General features: G+C 40.4%; 1 protein-coding gene across 8 annotated transcripts in view; it reads right to left on the minus strand.

The window, feature by feature from the left end:
- The window catches only part of ZNF407 (zinc finger protein 407), a 393020-nt gene that overhangs the window by 91621 nt on the left and 285332 nt on the right, over positions 1-16067 (minus strand). Inside the window, exons 9-10 of one of the 8 annotated variants that reach the window (XM_064150140.1) lie at positions 9889-9981; positions 9373-9759 (exon numbers count right to left, since the gene is read on the minus strand). The exons of 6 other annotated variants lie outside the window; for them this stretch is intronic. In XM_064150140.1, the coding sequence (XP_064006210.1) occupies positions 9914-9981 (68 nt within the window). In that variant the 3' untranslated portion in view covers positions 9373-9759; positions 9889-9913. Of the gene's footprint in view, positions 1-9372; positions 9982-16067 lie in introns of those variants that run through there. One more of the 8 variants, XM_064150139.1, reaches the window with a different exon arrangement.

Raw genomic sequence — 16067 nt, forward strand, 5'->3', positions numbered from 1 at the left:
TCAGGAAGACTTGTTTAATTTATCACCAAATAAGGCACAAATTGCTGGTGCTGCTGATTCTGGTGTCGGCTTGCAGTTGCAAAAGAAACTTTTTGGTTCAAATGACATTGTCTGCTTTATGGTGTTGTTCCTTTTGACCAAATAAGCTTTGATTACTTCATAAAACTCTCTTAACAGCATCACCGGATCCAGGCAAACACTAAACACTGTTTTCACTTGGCTTCATTTGGCTTTTAGAAACCTGCTTATAATGCTTCCTTCCATGACTAAATCCTGACAATCTCTCCACATTTGAGTTTAGATTCATTATGCATATAAAAGTGAAATACAGGATTCAATGCCAGTCTGTAACTGAAGGTAATTTTTGCCACACCATCCTAATGAAAACATAGCGTCACTGTAGAGGACACACTGTTTGGGTGAATGACAATACAATGCCTATGTGCATCCTGTGCAGTCAGAAAAGACTTGGCAAGGATTCATGACACAGACAAAGGAATTCTTTCAAGGACGTGTAGCAAAATAACCTGCAGTTATGAGACAAAACAACAGGACTAAGCAAGACCAGTCTGGAATGGCCTTCCACAGGCTGGAATGGGCAAGAATGAAATGCACTCAGAATTGTAGTCTTCCACTTGTTTGGTTTTTTTTACTTCTGGACTTGGTATTTCATAATGTAGGGCAGGAATTTGCCACTGGTCTATGTAGTGGTATAGTCAGTAGAAGAATACCACCTCACCTGAGACCTGAATTACCTTTCTTTTTTTCTTTCTTTTTTCTTTTTTTTTCCCAGTTCTAGCTTTTCACTGAAGAAGTAGTTTACTGATCATTGCTCAATGTTTAGTTATGCTCTGTTCTGGGAAGTAAGATAGGAAAAAGAAGGAGGACTATGGATATTTACAATGAGGGTGGTTGAGCACTGGAATAGGTTGTCCAGGGAGGTGGTTAAGGCTCCATCCATGAAGATGTTCAGGGGGAGGCTTGACAGGGCTCTGGGTGAACTGATGTAGTTGAAGATGTCCCTGCTGACTGCATGGGGGTTGGACTGGATGACCTTTAGAGGTCATAGAATCAACCAGGTTGGATGAGACCTCCAAGATCATCCAGTCCAACCTAGCACCCAGCCCCATCCAGTCAACTAGACCATGGCACTAAGCACCCCATCCAGTATGATTTTATGAGGTTTACAACCAACTCCAATTGGTTACTGTGACAAACAACATAGCACAAAAATACTTTCTAAGTGATAGAAGGTTTACTTTAGATGTTCACTATTATTAAAGAAAAAAAAAAATCACATGCAAAGGTCAGATTCTGTTTCTATAACTCACAACTAGACACCACCTTAACATGCCTCATGAAAAACTGGAGTAAAAATAATCTGAGACACTATAGCAAAACACCCTTTATCTAGCTCATACATCTATGAACAGACACTCCAATGAGCACTTCCATTCTTTTAACTTTATTTTTAAAGACAATACAGCAGACACAATTCTTTCATTCTTTTCCAGCATTTTCAAAGTGATCTTAATTTATTGGTATCAGACAAACTATTCCTGGCTTGCAATGGTGAAGTAGTACACCAGATCCAAGTATCTGTGCCTAATGTTTAGGAAAAGACTCCTTACCACTCAGAGTACTTATCTGAGAAATGCTTTAATTGAATACATTGTATTTCTAGACCTAATAAAGTAAGCTTTCTCAGATGAACTAGAATGATGGTTATAAATGTTTAAATTATAACTTGGACGCTCCTCCCATGTTCTTCTGATATGAAATGTTCAGGATAAAAGCAGTAAATATTATCTGGTTGTTATTTTAGTCACTCTTAAAGTATTGATTTTATACTAAACATATGGAAATTAAAACCTTAAGGTGAAACCAATGTTTTTTCTCAAGTTTACAGCCAAGTCAGTTGAAGGTTTGTTTGAAATATCATTTGTAGTATATATTGATGTTATAATATATCTGTTAATGATCAAAGACAAAGAAAAATATAGGTGCACTTTACTATGCTTGCACATAAAAGAATATTATACATGACTGTTTTAAAATGATATGTTTTAAGTGGTGAGATATTAAACATTTAATAATTTGGCAATTTATTTCAAAGGCAACTATTAAAGTTAAGGGAGAACAGGCCAAATGTCATCTCTGTTGAACTCATGCCTGGTCCAGCAGAGAGAGTATGTATGGGGAATGAGGACTAACCATTTTCTCCATTTTCCTGGACTAGATGAAGGCCAAATGTCTCCTACCACAAGACAGTTAAGTTCAGAGCTGTCCAAGCTGGGCCACCCACAGAGTGTTCCAGATGATTTTTATCAGCGTAACAGGAATATCAGGAATAACAATTCCTGCTGATAAAAATCATCAGGAACACTCTGTGCCTTTCCTCTCACCTAACCCCTGACAACAAATGGTGCAGTTCTAGGAGATGTTCAGATTTTACATTTGCCCTCTCTTCTTCTGAGCAGTTTCAGACAATGAGGGAAACTCTATCCAAGACCTCATTCATGCAGTATGCTGTTCTATGATCCATGGCTTAAGTGGCACAAATTATGCAAAACCTCACTCTGCTCTCTGCTTAAAGTGGAGGGCATGGTTGCATAGTTGTCTACAGAAGCACAAGGAAACAGAAGTGGCTGTTGTGAGCTACAACTGTACATCATATCATCCATAAACTGAGAGCTATTACCAGCAACCATATCAGCTAGAACATGTATCTTGTGCAGACGAAGGCCACACTATTTACTAACAACCACTACTGAAAAAGATACTGTTTGAGATCAATATCCTTGCCTAGTAAATCTGGGTATGAATGGAATTTTAGATTTGGCTCCATCAGCCCTGATACCAGAACTACAAAAGAGACTTCCCTACGGAATGCTGCTATCAGCAGCAAGTCGTGCCAGCAGTGAGTGAGAGACTCTTGCTTCTCTCTCTAAAATCCAAAAGCACATTTCTGTACATGCTTCCCCACTTTACTGCTAATGCACATAGCTGCTACCTTTTTGAAATGGAGCCCTGTCCAGCAGCATCATTTCCTCTGGCCACACTCACCAAGGCAGAGCACATCACTATTTTTGATCTTTTTCACAGCAGAACAGGTGCATTTTTAACTTTATAGAAGATGTCCTATATCTAAGATGCCCTTAGAAGATTAGTCCTTTGGGAGACAGGAACTTTGGTTGTTGGGCCTTCCATGAACTCCATACCTAAGACATATGGATCTGAACTCAAGGTCTGATACTATTTCAATGGGAAGATGAACATTTTAAACATAATTAACTATACAGCATGCTTAAAGACTTGGACTTTCATTTCTCTGTACTTCATTTCCTCTCTCTCCTGCTGTAGATTGAGATCTGACAATCCCTGGGTTGTATCTGAATTGTATAATACTGCTTCTTTACTCCCCAAATGCAGAAAAAAATATAAAAGGAAGATGAGTAAATTAAAAATACAACAATTTCATATGTTCCACTGTCAAAGCAATCTCTGTCCACTGAAAGTCCAACATTTATTTTGAGACCCTTAATAATGGAATAACCTTACTACCCAATTTCTATCAAGCTTGTCATGACAAGGATTTTACAGAAAGTGAAGTAACCTTGCAAAGGTAAGAATTTTCATCTTGCACTTAACATAGAGTTCCTCCCCTAGTTTAGTATGAAAGATACAGAGCATTTTCCTCAAAATTATAGCTATTTATGATGAAATGTCAAGGAATTAGTTTATCTGCAGATTAGTTTATGAACTGCATTACCTACTAACTGCCTTCTTTGAAAACTAAAACCACCTCTTTAGCATCTGTACCGACCATTTCTCTGTCCCAAATGCTACTCAAAAAGACAGAAATCATTCTATTATCAGTAATTTTGCATTCATTGTAGGAGTGTAAATGACATTTTGGAACATTAGAACACTGATTGCAATTGCTCACTAGCAGCCAAAGGAACAAATAGTTGTATGGGTCAAAATTCCTGAATGGCCAGTGATGTTTCAATATTTCACCTTTGCCTTTAGTCTCACTTGTCATGAATTTAAAAGTTACCCATAACAGCACTGCCTTGACTGCACTGTTGAGGAAGGTACAGATGATGACACAATGAGAACTAGAATGCATCACATGACTCATCCACACTCCATCTTAACTGTAGTGAAGTCTCATTAACAATAATTAGACATAAATTAAAAGAAATATCCTAAGGATCACAGGTGAATTGAACTACCATCCAAAGGCTGCTGCTGAAAAAACCCACAATGCATGAGTAAGTTATCCACAGAAACTGATTATCACCTGACAGAGCTTTCTTTGCTCTTAAATGTCTATAGGAAACTTGAATTTTAAGGCATTACATTTTGCCAGATAAAACACCTGGAAAGAAAAAGTTGTATTTGAGTACATTACAGGCATCCTATCACCATCTATAAATATCTTAGGGGACAGGTGTCAGGATGAACATGATGGTCTATTTTTGACAGTGCTCAGTAACAGGACAAGGAACAACAGGTACAAGTTAGGACACAGAAGGTTCCACCTCAACGTGAAGAGAAACTTCTTTATGACAGAGAACTGGAACATGTTGACTAGAGAGGTTGTGAGACCTCCTTCTCTGGAGACTTTCAAAAGCCACCTGGATGCATTCCTGTGCAGCTTGCCCTAGGTGATCCTGCTTTGGCAGGGGGGTTGGACTCCATCTCTGGAGGTCCCTTCCAACCCCTAACACTCTGTGATTCTGTATTAGCTACATAAATAACAGTTTTAAACACTTAGAGGATTTTGTTTTTACTTCAAAATCAACAAATATTTCTAAAGCTGCACTTATGAGACACATAAACTTACTGTATAAGTAATATCCATTTTATTTACCCAAAATAATTGCTTAAACTCCTCTTGTAACAAAATCAAGAAGAAAATAATCCTAAAGGAGGAGAGGGTGTAAAGTGTGTTTAAAGTTAGGTTATTTGATCAGGGACCATAAATACTAATGCCTCAGCTTCAATCACATGTAATAGCACAAGATTACTACAGAGAGAATTACGATTACAGCTTTGTGATTTAGACTACATATATCCACATAGGAGTGGGGCCTTTCCACTTCTGCCTGCAACACTCAGACCCAAGAGCAATGAAAGAGAAATAGGGCAAAGCCCTGACATACCACTCTAGACAATCATTGATGCTCTTTTCTTCCTTAAGAAACAGGAGTGGGATGGCTATTGTAATTCTTAGGAGTGTCTCTTGAAAAAAATACTGCAACAGAAATTACTCTTACACATGACAATTACTTATGACTATTCTGGAGTGTATTGAAAGGGCTGTGACTAGCAAGTCGAGAGAGGTTTTCCTCCTCCTCTACTCTGCCCTGGTGAGACTGCATCTGGAGTACTGTGTCCAGTTCTGGGCCCCTCCAGAGCAAGAAGGACATAGAACTGCTTGAGAGAGTCCAGTGCAGAACCACAAAGGTGATTAAGGGAATGGAATATCTCTCTTATGAGGAGAGACTGAGGGAGCTGGGGCTCTGCTGCTTGGAGAAGAGACTGAGAGGTGACCTCATCAAGGTTTATAAATATGTACAGGGTGAGTGCCAGGAGGATGGAGCCAGGCTCTGCTCAGTGATGCTCAAGGACAGGACAAGGGACAATGGGTGGAAGCTGAGGCACTGGAAATTCCATGTAAACACGATGAGGAAATTTTTATACTGTGAGGGTGACAGAACACTGGAACAGGCTGCTCAGGGTGAGTTGTGGAGTCTCCCTCTCTGGAGGTATTCAAAATGTTTAGAAGGGACGTTGAGATGCTTGAGCGTGTCCAGAGAAGGGCGACGAGGCTGGTGAGAGGCCTTGAGCACAGCCCTACGAGGAGAGGCTGAGGGAGCTGGGATTGGTTAGCCTGGAGAAGAGGAGGCTCAGGGGTGACCTTATTGCTGTCTACAACTACCTGAGGGGTGGTTGTGGCCAGGAGGAGGTTGCTCTCTTCTCTCAGGTGGCCAGCACCAGAACAAGAGGACACAGCCTCAGGCTGCGCCAGGGGAAATTTAGGCTGGAGGTGAGGAGAAAGTTCTTCCCTGAGAGAGTCATTGGACACTGGAATGGGCTGCCCGGGGAAGTGGTGGAGTCGCCGTCCCTGGAGCTGTTCAAGGCAGGATTGGATGTGGCACTTGGTGCCATGGTCTAGCCTTGAGCTCTGTGGTAAAGGGTTGGACTTGATGATCTGTGAGGTCTCTTCCAACCCTGATGATACTGTGAAAACCTGCCTGGATGTGCTCCTTTGTGATCTGGTCTAGGTGATCTTGCTCTGGCAGGGAGGTGGGACTGGATGAGCTTTCAAAGTCCCTTCCAGCCCCTGACATTCTGTGATTCTGCGAGGAGCCTTCATTCCTGCTTGCATTAAAAACAAACCCTAACTGCTAAGATGAATTACAGGTTAATTAATCAAAAACTTAAAATGTGCACTTAGCACTGTGGATAAATCTTATCCTGTAGATAATATAGTTCAAAATTCTAATAAAAGAGGAAATCAGATATAAAAAAACCCCAAACAATAAAATCACATATTTTACACTACAAAAACAATAAAAGCTAACTGCTCTGTAACATTCCAGTCAATATAGCAATGCAATAACTTTAGCAAGAAGGATCAGGAAAGCTTGAATAAATTATTTCATGAAGGATTCTAGCAAGAAGCACTCAAGGAAGACAATGTAGAGATAGAAATATAATTGATTAACTAACAAAAATATCAAAGAAGACTTGTTAAGAATTAAGTGCTGGGGCATATCTTAGGCATCTGTGTGGGCAGATACAGTATTTACTGAACAGGAAGGAGTCCTCATAGACTGCTTGAGGGGCTCTATGCATCCCAGCATGGAACTCACAGAGGCTGCAGGCACATCAGCAGTGAGCAGGACTATGTGGAGCTGGGAAGTCTCTTCTGTCTATACAGCACTCTGTATCCACACATACACCTCTTGCAACCTCAGCATTCCAGAGAAGGTTCTTTTTTTCTTCATCTCTTAACTATGTAGCACTCCAGAAGTTTCAGCAAATCACTTCCAACCAAACTGTCTTTGCTTTGACGTGCAGAGGCCTTCAGACCCCTCACCTGCTGCACGACAGCTCTTCCAGAAGTAAACCAATTCTGGTGCAGGAGCCATGTAGCTTCATTAATGCAATACTCTTCCTGGCTGCTTTGGGGATGGTTAGTTTGGGCTAGCCACTCACACTGCTGCTCTGAAACTGACATGCTCTGGTTTTAGCAGCCCCCACTAGTGCAGGGAAGTGGGCTTCCCAATGGAGCTGATTTCTATCAAGGGCAGGAAAAGCTGACATGCAGGCTCCTGCACCAAACTCTGCTCACAAATGGCAGTAACACCGTGACACTGACGATCACCAGTGCATTTTCATGCTCAGAGTAGAGCTACACTGGTAGCTCTTGAGGAAATACTCTGCTATCCATGTTTATGGTAAATGCAGTGATTTCAACAGCATAGTTTTGTTTTCATATCTTGACTGAAATAGCAAGTAATGATTTCTGGCTCATGTTGACTTTTTCTTAACAAAATATAAGCAGACACTATCTTTTCTCCTGTGCTTTACCTTGAAAATTGCAGACATGGTGGTTCTGCAGCACTACTGGTAACACACACAGCACATGCACACAAGTGTTTTGGGCAGTAGTACTGTAGATTATTCTTAATCCTGCCCTGATGGACCAATTCATAGCCTGTATCTGAAGATCAGTCAAAAAGCCTGAGAGTACAAGTAGAATTTGAATGTGTGGCCTCCTAATTTTCCTTGCCTTTTCACATAGGCACATCAGCATGAGCAATCATTCCCTGAGCTGCTATCTCAAAACATCTCTTCCTTATCCTTTAGTTTTGTATCAAGTTTCTCTGTTCAAAGTCCATAAACTGATTTTATTTACTCAATAAATGCTAATGATTTAAGCAATGTAGCCTTTTCATGGTTACAAAGTCCAAAATAAATATACAGATTCATAGAATCACAGAGTCAACCAGGTTGGAAGAGACCTCCAAGATCATCCAGTACAACCTAGCACCCAGCCCTGTCCAGTCAACTAGACCATGGCACTAAGTGCCTCAGCCAGTCTCTTCTTGAAGACCTCCAGGTACGGTGTCTCCACCACCTCCCCAGGCAGCCCATTCCAATGCCAATCACTCTCTCTGTGAAGAACTTCCTCCTAACATCCAGTCTATACCTACTCCAGCACAACTTGAGACTGTGTCCCCTTGTTCTGTTGCTGGTTGCCTGGGAGAAAAGACCAACCCCCACCTGGCTACAACCTCCTTTCAGGTAGTTGTAGTCAGCAATGAGATCTGCCCTGAGCCTCCTCTTCTCCAGGCTGCACACCCCCAGCTCCCTCAGCCTCTCCTCATAGGATTTGTGCTCCGGGCCCCTCACCGGCTTTGTTGCCCTTCTCTGGACACCTTCCAGCACCTCAACATCTTTCTTGAATTGAGGGGCCCAGAACTGGACACAGTACTCAAGGTGTGGCCTGACCAGTGCTGAGTACAGGGGAAGAATAACCTCCCCTGTCCTACTGGCCATACTGTTCCTGATGCAGGCCAGGATGCCATTGGCTCTCTTGGCCACCTGGGCACACTGCTGCCTCATCTTCAGCTACTATCTACCAGTACCCCCAGGTCCCTTTCCTCCTGGCTGCTTTCCAGCCTGTACCACTGCTTGGGGTTGTTGTGGCTAAAGTACAGAACCCTGCACTTGGCCTTGTTAAATTGGGTATTGCTGGGTACTAAAGATTAATTACTTTATGAATGAAGTAATAATTCCACAAAACAATTTGTTAAAAATCAGCTAAGAACATAACATATCAATCATTACCTAAGGTAATAACCAGTTTGGAGGTGAAGGTGTTATAAAGTGTAACAAACAGTTTATAGCAGTGATATTTTAATTTTTTTTAAATGAAATAATGTGTTTGGGAAATTTTCTGTCAGCTGTAGCCTGTAAGTCTCTTTTGGACATCATACAGCCACGGCATTGTTGGCACCTGGCTGTACTGAAAGCTAGAAACACGAGAATAGAGGGGTAAAAGGGATGTAAAAATGCAGCCAGAGCATGCTGCTGCTGAACACATGCCATTTCACAGTCATAATTTAAAGTTATCAGAAGGGGGGAAAAATGAAGCACAATAAAAATGGAAAATGTTAGATTAATGACACAGTCATTAAAATAAAAAAGGTGGAGTTGTGTGAGGAATGGATCTTATTTGAGTTATTGAAATTAAACAAGTTATTGTAACAATCATTTTAAAAATCACCTTTTACTAAGCTCATGGAAGGAAGACAGAAAAAAAAAAAAAGGTAGAAATCTTTGTGGGGAATATTTCAAATTGTCAGTGGCTTTAAAAAAATGATTTAAGATTTTCTCCTGTATCTTCTCTTTCAATTTTAGAATTTTAGTTGCTATATATTATAATGGTATTTTAGCTATAAAAGTAGTTTTCCACTCACTGTTCTCTTGCCTTTCAAGGAGACAAACAGTTTTTCTTTCCTCTAAATGAGCACAATAAAATGGGTAAGCTGTCTGGGGAAAAAGAACCCAGACAAACTGGTGGTATAAAGCTCAACAGAAAAATGTGGTACAGAGAAGAGGCGATCTAAAGCATGTTTACTATATGCCATACAATTTATTCTACTGGTCAGGTGCAGAATAAGTGTTTCTTACTGCTGGTTTGGTTCAAAAACACAGCCATTGTTACTGCTGTCCCTGAGAGAGGGGAGAACAGAAAGGGAGACAAAAACTGCATGCAAAACCGTGTCATTAAAAGAGTCATGCTCTAATAAATATTAGTTAAGCAGGGATTCTTAAAATCTCCTGCCATTATTCCTTACAAACCTGCTTGTACTAAGTCTGTGTGTGTCTATCTGTGTTTTAGCAGACTAATTTTCAGCATTTCAGCAAGTATTCTTCCATCTTCTTGAAAACCTTCTGGAAATATCAATAGAACTATCAGTTATGAAAAAGTTGATATCAAGAGTGAAATGAAAAATAGAGTAAAAATGCAAACTACAGATGCATTTAGAAGAACCAAAGCTTCACAAGATTTTCCTCTCCCTAGTTGATGCAGACAAACCAACAGATTGTCTTTGTCAGGCAAACCCTGATGGAGATAAATGTAAAGGCTGGAGTGCACGCCTAATTTTTACACACAAGCTGCAACCGGAGCATGGATTTATGCTTCAAGGCAACCAGATTTCTCCTTGCCTACACTTAAAAACTGCTGTTGCACTCAGTCCATCTTGTTTAAATGCCTTTAAAAACAAACACAGGCTCTGTCCCCTCCTCCACTCCTACTAATTATATACTTTTTTGTTTGAAGAAGCGAGCCCTTTATTGCTCATAATTTCAGCTATCACTTGCTTGGGCACCTTCTACAGATCAATAGCACATAGTTAAGTGGATGAAAAGGCTAAATGTGATTGTCATTTGCAATGCAAGGTTGCATGTCCCGTTCCTCACCCCCCCCCCCACACTTAAGTTTTAAATCACTGCGCTCAGATTTCATTTTACAACATTAAACTCCCGTTGCAGGTATATACAACAGCTCCACATTCGAAGCCTTTTGTCTTAAATTAAATATCTGTCATTTTTTAAGGCCAGAATACTGGCATAGGTTATAATAAAAACTAGCATTCAACCTGCTGTTTTACAGATTCCATTGCTGGTGGCCATACATCTTTGATGGCAAAACTACATTGGTTGTAGCGCCATAAAATCAATAAATATTAACCTTTTCTGACACTTTCTGCACAGATGCTTTATCAGTCGCTGTCAGGTGATAGAACAGTCAGTGATGTACTGTATTTTTCAGTTCAGAATCCATACCAAACTAAGAAATCAATGCAGATTAACAAGCCTTTAAATACAAAAATTGGCAATGAAATTTCGGGTTTATGTGATAAAAACTAAACCAAATCATGATACTGCAGAATCATAACTTTATCGTGGAGACCTCCAGCAATGTGTGAAAAATAAATATGGTATTTCTATGGCCAAAGGAGCAAAAGCTTGAACGACACAGATGAAATAAATTCAGTTCTATATTTCAGGACATATCTAGTCCAGCTTATAAAATTAAAAATTTATTCAGTTAGGCAAATCCTGTCTCTCAATACCACTTAGGAACTCTCAGCCCTTTCTTTGCTGTAAGACATTCATAACAGTTCAATATGCTTACAACTGCAAAGTAAGCAAAAACATAGAAGTTTACTGGAATGTGAAAACACATCGTTGGAGTTACCTCCTACTTCATATAACTGTAACAATCATCTTATCTAAATCTAAGTATCATAAAAGCCTAAAGCCTTTAATTATTGGAAAACATCTTGTTATGTACACTCCACACCATAGTAGGGTAGAGTATTGCAGTGCAACACCATACAGACTGAGAAGAGCAGGCTCAGGGGTGACCTCATTGCTGTCTACAACTACCTGAAGGGAGGCTGTAGCCAGGTGGGGGTTGGTCTCTTCTCCCAATAGAACAAGGGGACACAGTCTCAAGTTGTGCTGGGGGAGGTCTAGGCTGGATGTTAGGAGGAAGTTCTTCACAGAGAGAGTGATTGGCATTGGAATGGGCTGCCCGGGGAGGTGGTGGAGACACCATCCCTGGAGTTGTTCAAGCAAAGCCTAGATGAGACACTTAGTGCCATGGTCTAGTTGACTGGCTAGGGCTGGGTGCTAGGTTGGACTGGATGATCTTGGAGGTCTCTTCAAGCCTGGCTGATTCTATGATTCTATGATAACTTGGATAGATTCTATGTCTCCCTGTTCTCAACACTGCACTTTCTCCTGCATAACAACACTGTACCTGTGTACCAGAGCATTAGGAATTATGTATATTTACCTTTAAATCACACAGAATTTTATATTAAAACAGGAGTTAGTCAGATAAAGTGCCCATTCCAAACCACTTCAGCATTCTTAAATGCTACTATAATACCTGAATATCTTAGGACACCTGTTCTATTAATTCTTCAATTATGGAATTTAGTAGTAAATCCTCAAACAAAATTGGTATTAACATGGGTCTATTTATATTTGGAAAATGTTGGGAAATAAAGACTATAATTTAATTCCATTCATCCTATATGGCCAAAGTCTCTTAGAAAATATCAGTAATTTTAACATCTATTTCCATGTTTCATTCTGACAATGCAGGTGGAGCACTGGTGCATGGGCAACAATTACCTTCTGGAAATTACAGCTAGTACCCAAAACACTGATACAAATTAGTAAAACCTAACAAACCCCACAGCTATTAACATTCCACCAATATTTGGACATGTATGCCAAATGAAGTCAGTAGCAGGTACACAACAGTATTTGGAGGAACTGCTTTGAGAAATGTAATGTAATGTTAAAATATGTTATGTTAATGAAAGATAAATTGAAATGCACTAAAAGCTTTATTAATATAGACTTTAAATTTGAAACTGAAGTACAGTTTTACATTTGTCATTTCTTTCTCTAACATCTGTACTTCTACATTAGCCAAGAAAGAGACCTATTTCTGTCAATCAGCATCAGGAGCAATCAGACTGCAAATTGTACAATGATTTCCTTCAAAAAAATACTGGCAAAATAACTTAAATCAGCTCGGTTTACCTATAAATATGAATAAGAAAGGATCTGCATTTTTATAATATCCTAGATAAGCCAAAAAAAATTTACAAAAAGGCTGTGAGTTCAAGCAAAGGCAAAGCCTAGAGGCTGATAAAGCTTTCTCAAAAAATTCTAACGTGTCTCACAGGGTTCCATATCACAGTGGGGACATCACACTGAAGCACTATCTCTGCACACTGCACAGCAGACTCACCTGACACTACAAAGTGGATGACATATAGCTGATGAGTGCACCTGCATGGCCATCTATATGCCTCATGCTTGGGTCTTGAATCATAGAATCAACCAGGTTGGAAGAGGTCTCCAAGATCATCTAGTCCAACCTAGCACCCAGCCCTATCCAATTAACTAGACCAGGGCACTGAGTGCCTCATCCAGGCTTTTCTTGAACACCTCCAGGCACTGCGACTCCACCACCTCTCTGGGCAGCCCTTTCCAATGCCAATCACTCTCTGTGCCAACAACTTCCTCCTAACATCCAGCCTACACCTCCCCTGGCACAACTTGAGACTGTGTCCCCTTGTTCTATTGCTGCTTGCCTGGCAGAAGAGACAGCAATGAGGTCGAGTTACCTCAGACAAAAGCATCCTCTCACATTCAGACAAGACAGCAATAAACTACTTTCAGAATGAGGAGTCCTATTCCCTCCATTAAAGTATCCTTAGTGCTCTCTGCTTTCCCAAGATCCTCAGGAACCATATACTGGTTATACTGACTTATGACTATTTACTCTTTGTGTAACTCAGTTCTCCGCTAGCATCCCCAACCTGACCATATTGTTGTGCAACTGGTGTCTCTCCTGCACATTAGCCATCAACACAGGCATAGCTTTATTTAACAAAATCAGTCCACTTTTGGTCAAATTTTATAGTTCTAGGCTTCTACAGTTCTAGGCCTTACCTTACCTGGCCTTGAACACTTCCAGGGAGGCTACTCATGACCTCCCTGTGCAACCCGTTCCATTGTCTCACCACCCTCACTGTAAATAATTTCTTCCTAATATGCACTCTAAATCCACCCTTCTCAAGCTTAAGCCATTCCCTCTCACCCTATCACTACAAGCCCTTGTAAAAAGCCTCTACCCAGCTTTCTTGTAGACTCCCTTCAGGCTGCTCTAAGGTCTTCCTGAAGACTTCTCCAGGCTGAACAGCCTCAACTCTCTCAGCCTATCCTCATAGGGGTGGTTGTCCATCCTTCTGATCATCTTTGTGGCCTCTTCTGGATGTGCTCTGGAAGTTCCACATCCCTCTTATGCTGAGACACTAGAACTGGATGCAGTACTCCAGATGGGGATCTCATGAGAGCGGAGTAGAGGGGCAGAATCACCTCCCTCACCCTGCTGGTCACACTTCTTTCAGTACTGCTTAAGACACAGATGCTGTCTGGGCTGCAAACACACATCGCTGGCTCATGCTGAGTTTTCCATCAGCTGATATCCCCAAGTTCTTTCCTCCTGTCTTAGCCCTCCTGATCTATAACACAGGTAGGGCTGTACTGAATTACAGCTAACTGAGATTTCATGATTTTCATACACTGATAAATCTCTCACTTCATATTTCAGGTTTTTTTTGCTTGAGAGGGTGCAAGCAAGCAGAAGCACCTCAGCATTTTTTCTGACAGTTTTGATAGTGGCTGAATTTGCTCAGAGGTAGGTAGATTACAAAAGAAAGGGTCAACAACAAATAATATAATACTGAATACTATGGGAAGAGTAAGGATTTATAGATAAATCCTCAGCCCAAGTGGCTAAATTGAACTGACTCAAAGTACTTTTATACCATGGGGATTCTGCGGTGGTGGCAGGCACTAGCATGTGAGGACTCCACACAACTCACAACAGCTGCACCTTTTTAACTTTCCCTTACTCATACATTCTAAAAACTCAAGTAACAATTTAGTGTTTAATAACACCTAACTTCAAATCCTTCAAACCCAGTTCTAGATTTTGAGCACATATGCCAAATCTAAAATCAATGCTGAGTTGAAAATGTTTGCCTCAAAGCTTCCAATGTTCATTGAGACAACCAGATAATCATGGGTTTATCTTTTTTCTTGCTATCAAAAGATGCTTCCATTTTATGTTTCCTCTAGATACTACTACTTCAAAACAGATCAATTCTTTCAGACCTTCTATAAACTGTGTTCTGAGAACAGTTATCTGCTATTACTTCCTACAGTTTGAATAAGAAGCACCATTTTGGCAAGGTATAAAAGAGGTAGAGACATAGCATAGCCTGTAATATGGTAGTTATCTTAATACCTTTTTTTTGTAAGTACATTATACATTATATTCCCAAACACTATATAGCAACCAACTCTTTCCTTTAGCTACAGTACAAGGGACACTAACAAAAAGCTCATCCAGAAACAATGATCTAAGTTTTTCCTTTAGCTACAGTACAAGGGACACTAATGAAAAGCTCTTCCAGCAACAATGATCTAAGTTTCTGAAATGCTATTTAAGCAGGGATTGTGATGCACAGGAACTGATCTTCTCCTTCAGATATCTGAGACATCCTCTTCTCCCAGGCAACCAGCAACAGAACAAGGGGACACAGTCTCAAGTTGTGCCAGGGTAGGTATAGGCTGGATATTAGGAAGAAGTTCTTCACAGAGAGAGTGATTTCCCATTGGAATGGGCTGCCCAGGGAGGTGGTGGAGGCACCGTCCCTGGGGGTCTTCAAGAAAAGACTGGATGAGGCACTTAGTGCCATGGTCTAGTTGATTGGATAGGGCAGGGTGATAGGTTGGACTGGTTGATTCTATGATTCTATAATTCTATGATTAAGAACACTGCAGAAACATGGTTATTTGGTATCTCCTGTACTTCTCACAGCCAAGCCAGCTGTAGTGCATCCATTTAAACCAGTAGTGTCTTTCACCCAGACATGCAGAGGCTGAACCAGCAATCTGTATTAACTGAAGCCCAAAGCTTTTATTAATGCTCAGGTTCCTACACAACTTATATGAAAATCACACTTTAAAGTCTCTTTTTGCTACCAGGGAACATTCTATGAAAACCATATAATGACCCAGAGAATGAAAACATCCGTATTACCTTTGCAGGGTTTTCTTCAGTACTAACCATTTCTTTGACATTAGATATCAATGAGCATGCACTCTTTCCAATAAATACAAGGCCTGCATAAAGTATCTTCCGCTCAGAAAATGTACTTTCTATCTTTGAGTTTTGAAAAAGGGGTTCCCCACTAACTGGCCTGCTGGGAGTTAAGAGATATGCTATCTGCCTCCATGGCTTTTTGACGCGACACAAGAATTACAGACAGTGGACATGCAATGTATTTATATGAGATACAGTTTCATATTACACTTTTATATGTTCACCAAGAAAGTGAAGCAATCTTTCTTATGTGAGACTTCCACCTATCCTC

The sequence above is a fragment of the Pogoniulus pusillus genome, chromosome 10, assembly GCF_015220805.1.
Source record: "Pogoniulus pusillus isolate bPogPus1 chromosome 10, bPogPus1.pri, whole genome shotgun sequence".
Lineage (NCBI taxonomy): Eukaryota > Metazoa > Chordata > Aves > Piciformes > Lybiidae > Pogoniulus > Pogoniulus pusillus.